The sequence below is a fragment of the Schistocerca piceifrons genome, chromosome 7 (genome assembly GCF_021461385.2).
Source record: "Schistocerca piceifrons isolate TAMUIC-IGC-003096 chromosome 7, iqSchPice1.1, whole genome shotgun sequence".
Classification (NCBI taxonomy): Eukaryota; Metazoa; Arthropoda; class Insecta; order Orthoptera; family Acrididae; genus Schistocerca; species Schistocerca piceifrons.
Window position 1 is genome coordinate 250651852 of NC_060144.1, and position 6794 is coordinate 250658645.

General features: G+C 41.6%; 1 protein-coding gene across 1 annotated transcript in view; it reads right to left on the reverse strand.

The window, feature by feature from the left end:
• The window catches only part of LOC124805315 (myrosinase 1-like), a 92099-nt gene extending 88358 nt beyond the window's left edge, over positions 1-3741 (reverse strand). The window contains exon 1 of the mRNA XM_047265830.1: positions 3727-3741. Within this exon, the coding sequence (XP_047121786.1) occupies positions 3727-3741 (15 nt within the window). The remainder of the gene's footprint in view (positions 1-3726) is intronic.
• Between the last annotated feature and the right edge of the window lie 3053 nt (positions 3742-6794).

Below are 6794 nucleotides of genomic sequence, written 5' to 3' on the forward strand. Positions count from 1 at the left end.
TGACTCAGGATAGCAATGTCATCAGCGAATCGTATCAGTGATATCCTCTCCCCCTGAATTTTGATTCTACACCTGAACCTATCTTTGAATTCTATCACTGCTTCTTCGATGTACAGATTGAACAGTAGGGGCGAAAGAATAGATCCGTATCTTACACCGTTTTTAATTAGAGCACTTCGTTCTTGGTCCTCCACTCTTATTATTCCCTCTTGGCTCCTGTGCATATTATATATCACCCATCTCTCCCTATAGCTTACATCTATTTTTTCTGAATTTCGAATATCTTGCGCCATTTTACATTTTCGAACGGCTTTTCCAGATCGACAAATCCTTTGAGAGTGTCTTGATTTTTCTTTAGTCTTCCTTCCATTATCAACCGCAACGTTAGAATTGATTCTCTCGTGCCATTACCTTTCCTAAACCCGAAATCATTGTTTTCTAAAACATCCTCAGTTCTTCCGTATGCTATTCTTGTCAGCAAATTGGACGCATGAGCTGTTAAGCTGATTGTGCGGTAATTCTCGTTCTTCTCATCTTTTGCACTCTTAGGAGTTGATGATATTTTTTGGAAAGTAAGATGGTATGTCGCCAGACTCATCCATTGTACACACCAAATTGAATAGTCGGTTTGTTGTCACTTTCTCCAATGAAATTAGAAATTCTGATGGAATGTTATGTATCCCTTTTGCCTTATTTGATCTCCAAAGCTGTCTTAAATTCTGATTCTAATACTGGATCCCCCATCTCTTCCAAATCGACTCCGGTTTCATCACATCAGAAACAACTTTCCCTTCACAGAGGTCGCTCTCTCCTCTGCATTTAACTGTGGAATTCCCGATGCAATCTTCATGTCACCGAAGGTCGTTTTTACGAGTACTTATATGCTGAGTCAGTCCATCCGACAATCGCTTCCTTTTCGACTTCTTCTCATTTTTCATGCAGCAATTTCGTCTTAACTTCCCTGCACTTCTTATTTATTTCGTTCCTCAGCGATTAGTATTTATGTCTTCCTGAATTGCAATGAACATTTTTGTACTTTCTTCTTTCATCGATCAACTGAAGTACTTCTTCTGTTACCCATGGTTTCTTCTCAGTTACCTTCTTTGTACCGATTTTTTCTTTCCAATTTCCGTGATTGTCCGTATCTGAGATGTCCATTCCTCTGCAACTCTACTGCCTAATGAGCTATTACTTGTTGCTGTATCTATAGCGTTAGAGAAATTCAAGCATATATCATCATTCCTTAGTACTTCCGTATACCACTTCTTTGCACATTGATTCGTCCTGGCTAATCTCTTAAACTTCAGCATACTCTTTGTCGCTAGTACATTGTGATCTGGTTCTGCATCTGCTCCTAGGTAAGCCTTACATTCCAGTATCTGATTACGGAATCTCTGTCTGACCATGACGTAATCTAACTGAAATCTTCCCGTATCACCCGGTCTTTTCCAAGTATACCTCCTCCTCTTGTGATTCATGAACACTGCTAGGTGAAATCTGTTACAGAACTAAGTTAGTCTTTCTCCTCTCTCATTTCTTGTCCCAAGTCCATATTCACATGTAACCTTTTCTCTTACTACTTCCCCTTCAACTGTATTCCCGTCCCCGATGACTATTAGATTTTAATCTCCCTTTACATACTATATTATTCGTTTAGTATCCTCCTATAATTTATATCCTCCTCCAATTGCGACATCGTTGTCGGCGTTGGTTTGCTGTCAGAACGACACTATCACTGAACTGTTCACACTAACACACTCTCTGCTCTACCCTCCTATTCACAATCAATCCCACTCCCGTTGTATCATTTTCTGCTGCTGTTTATATCATCCTATCCTCGTCTGACCAGAAATCTTTTTCTTCTTTTCACTTCACTTCACTGGCTCCTACTACAACTAGCTTGATCCTTAGCATTTTCCTTCTCAGATTTTCAAGCTGACCTACTACGTTCAAGCTTTTGACATTCCACACCCCGACTCGTAGAATCCTATCCTTTCTTTGGTTATTGAACCTTTTTCTCATTATCACCTCCCCCTTGGCAATCCCCTGGTGGAGATCCGAAAGGAGGACTATTCCGGGATCTTTTTCCAATGGAGAGACACATGACACAAGAGGCCACGTGTCATGTGGATACAAGTTATGTGTCTTTCATGTAGTGGATTCCATTGCCTTCTGGATCCTCATGCCGTTAATAATTGCTGATTCTTCCAACTTTAGGGGCAGTTCCCCACAACAAGGACAAGACACTGGCCTCTGTCCGCTCCTCCGCCCTCTTTGACAAAGGAGTTGGCACGATGAGGGTTGACTTCTTATGCCGGAAGTCTTCGGCCCCCAACGCTGATTATTAATCAAACTTCAAGCGGTGGTGGATTTCGAGCCCGGGACCGATGAAGTTTCCCTTACTAATCAAAGACGCTAACTGACGACCACGGCAGCACTAGTACCAGCTGTAAAATGCTTTTGTCGGAGCACAAAAACGGCGAATAAGTTCTTGTTTACAGGACTCTGATAGAAAAGTGAGGAACCGGCTGGTGCAGTCCTCAATTTTACCAACGTTTACGGTGTATCTTACTGCCTCTGTCTCCTCTGTCACTCTTACGCTGTCTCATTTTGTCTCCCTTTCCACTACATTGTTTCCACCATTTCACGGCATCTCAAAAATTCTGGTAGTCTACCTTATATTTCTACCTTTTTTTTTTTGTGGTCTTCAGTCCGGAAACTGGTTTGATGCAGCTCTCCACGCTTCTCTACCCTGTGCAAGCCTCATTATCTCCGATTAACTACTGCTACTTACATCTTTCTGAAATGCTTACTGTATTCATCTCTTGGTCTCTCTCTGTGATTTTTACCCTCACTCCCTACCTCCAAAACTTCCCTCCAGTACTTAATTGCTGATCCTTTGAAGTCTGAGAATATGTCCTACCAATCGACCTTTCTTTCTAGTCAGGTTGTGCTACAAATTTCTTTGTTCTCCAACTCTATAGTTACATATTCTACCCAACTAATCTTCAGTACTCTTTTGTAGCCCCACGATTCAAAAGCTTATAGTCTCTTCTTGTCTAGACTGTGTATCGTCTATGTTTCACTTCCATACATGGCTACACTTCACACTTCTGTAGCACCACATTTCAAAAGCTTCTGTTCTCTTCTTGTCCAAACTATTTATCGTCCATGTTTCACTTCCACACATGGCTACACTCCATACAAATACTTTCAGAAATGACTTCCTGACACTTAAATCTATACTCGATGTTAATCAATTTTTCTTCTTCAGAAACGCTTTTCTTGCCATTTCCAGTCTACATTTTATATCCTCTTTAACCCGGCAATTTTCAGTTATTTAGCTGCCAAAATAACAAAACGTACCTACCACTTTAAGTGTCTCGTTTCCTAATTTAATTCCCTCAGCAGTACATGATTTAATACGACTACATTCCATTATCCTCATTTTGATTTTGCTAATGTTCATGTTATATCCTCCTTTCAAGACACTGTCCATTCGTTCAGCTACCGTTCCAAGCACTTTGCTGTCCCTGACAGAATTACAATGTCACTGGCAAACCTCACAGATTTTTATTACTTCTTCCGGACTTTAATCTCTCCTCCAAATTTTTCTTTTGTTTGCTTTATTGCTTGCACAATGTACAGACTGAATAACTTTGGGGATAGGCTACAACCCTGTCTCACTCCCTTTTCAACCACTGCAACCCTCTCATGCCATTCAACCCTTATGGCAGTCATCTGGTTTCTACACTAGCTGTAAGAAGCCTTTCGGTCCCTGTACTGTAACCCTGCTACCTTCAGAATTTCAAAGAGAGTATTCCAGTCAACATTATCAAAGGCCTTCTCTAAGTCTACAAGTACTATAGACGAAGATCTGTCTTTCCTTGACCTTATCTTCTCAGAGGAGTTGTAGGGTAGGTATTGCTTTGTCTAAGTCTACAAATGGTTCCCAAGGCTATCAGTAGGTCTAACGGAAAGTTGTCTACTCCTGGGGCCTTGTTTCGACTTAAGGCTTTCAGTGTTCTACTTAGTGTTTCTCGCAGTATCATAGCTCCCATATCATCTTCATGTATAATACTGTCCTCAAGTACGTCTCCCTCGTATAGACCTTCCGTATACTCTTTCCACGATCCGGTCTTCCCTTCTTTGCTTAAGAGTGGTTTTCCATCTGAGCTCTTGATATTCATGCTGCTGCTTTCTTTTCTCCGAAGGCCTCTTTGATCGTCCTGTAGACAGTATTTATCCTTGACCTAGAGATAAATGCATCTAAATCCTTACATTTGTCGTCTATCCGTTCTTGCTTAGACATTTTGCGCTCCCTGTCAGTCTCATTCCATAGACGTTTGTTTTCTCTTTCCACCGCTTCATATGCTGCATTTTTAAATATTCTCCTTTCATAAGTTAAACTCAATATCTTACGTGCTACCCAACGATTTCTGCTAGACCTAGTCTTTTTACCTATTTGATCCTCTGCTGTCTTGACTATTTCATCTCTCAAAGCTTCCCATTCTTCTTCTACGGTATTCCCTTCCACTGTTGGTTACGAAATGTATATAAAAACTGAAGAAATTGCAAAAATGTAGCAAATAGAGGAGATGGAACCTGGATAAACTGAAAGAAACAGAGATTTTTGAGAGTTTCAGAAGGAGTATTGGGGAACTATAGACAAATTTTTCTGTAATACGCCTGAAACACTCAAAAACCTCTGTTTCTTTCAGTTTATCCAGGTCCCATTTTCTTAATTTCCTACATATTTGAAATTTATTCGGTTTTTATGTACAGTTCGTAACCAATAAATTGTGGTCAGAGTCCACATCTGCCCCTGGAAAAGTCTTACAACTTTAAATCTGATTCCGAAACCTCTATCTTACCATTATTTAATCAGTTTGAAGCCTGTTAAACCAAGTTTTGACGATGATTAAATTATACTCTGCCCAAAATTCTACCAGGCAGCTTCGTCTTTGATTCCCTCCCCCCCCCCCCCCCCCACACCCCGAGGCCATATTCACTTATTATTTTTCTTTCTCTTCCTTTCCCTACAATCGAATTCGTGACCCCATGACCATTAAATTCTCGTCTCCCTTAAATTTCTGAATAATTTGTTTTATCTCATCATAAATTTCTTGAGTCTCATCATCGTCTGCACAGGTAGTTGTCATATGAACTTGTATACTGTGGTGGGTGTGGGCTTCATGCCTATCTTGCTTACAATAATGAATTCACTAAGCTTTTTGTAGTAGCTCCATAGTGCTCCTATTTTCTTACTTATTATTAAACCTACTCCTGTATTACCCCTATCTGATTTTGTATTTATTGCCCAATATTCACCTGACTAGAAGTCCTGTTCCTCCTGCCACCTAACTTCGCTAGTTACCGCTATATATAACTTTAACCGATCCGTTTCCCTTTCTAAATTTTCTAATCTGCCTGACCGATTAAGAATCTGACATTCCACTGTGCGATACGTAGAACGCCAGTTTTGTTTCTCCTGACAACGACATCCTCCAGAGTAGTCCCGCCCATAGACCCGAATGGAGGACTGTTGTGCCTCCGGGATATTTTACCTAAGAGGACGATATCATCATTTAACCATGCATTAGAGGTGCATCCTCTCTGGAAAAGGTATGGCTATAGTTTCCCCTTCTTTCAGCTGTTCACAGTACCGACACAGTAAAGCTGTTTTGGTTGACGTTACAAGGCCAGATCAGTCAGTCATCAAGACTGTTGCCCCTGCGAATATTGAAAAGGCTGCTGCTCCTGAAGCAAACAAGCCTCCCCACCGACGGCAAGTTCCTCTTTACCTACATGTTTAAAATTTCTGTCGAAAATACGCCCTTCCGTGTACCATTCTGTTAAAGTTCTCCAGGTTGGAGGGTCTACACCCCCTACCCTACGTATGGTCGTCACTCATCTATATTTTTGGTTTCGATTCTCTCTTTTGTTTCCATTGCCTCTGTCTCTCACTGACCATCAATACCTCCTGTCTCTTTGGATCGTAGTGCTACTGTCTTCGTCCACCTCTCTTTCTCCTTCACTGCCACTATTTCTCACACACAATCACTGTCTCCTCTCTCTTTCTCTCCAAGTGCCACTATCTCCTGTCTATTCTACTGCCACTGGCACTCTGATACTCTCTTCTAGCCCAAAAAGAGCAAATATGTTTTCATGCCGACGTATTTTGTAAGGAAGGTGGAATGAGGATTGAAGCAACTGGTTCCCACATTCTTTTAAACCATAACATATTTTGTGATTTAAAACTTTCCCGGCGTACTTATTGTTCCACATAATTTCGGGAAACTGCCGGATGTCTGTAACATCCTGCCACAGTATTTCGGCACAGAGTCTTCTGGCCATCTTCAGGTGATACTGGCAAAAATGCACTGATCTCTGGTATCTGAGGCCCCGCCGCCACATGGATGTGCTACTTGAGCGCGTTCGATTCTGCTGTGCCGCGCGCCCTCCGTGGTGAAAACTCGCCGCATCGATAGCAATTCGACTGTCTCCCCGCGATGCGATCACAGAGCTACGCCACCTACGGAGGACACGAAGTTTTTCAACGACTGGATTCCATGCCGAGTTCAATTGAAAACCGCCGTCTCGATTAACAGAAGATTCACTGTCAGTCGCATCTCTAGGATTCATTAGCAATAGAACTTCAAAAGTTAGACGTTAGACAGTTTTTGTCTCACTGTAATTCATTACGTGGCCAGTGGAAATACAATCCTCGGCGATGGCAGACTAACTAGGCTGAAGGAGGCGTGTGCCGCTGTTGTTCAATAGTGCGATCTTAC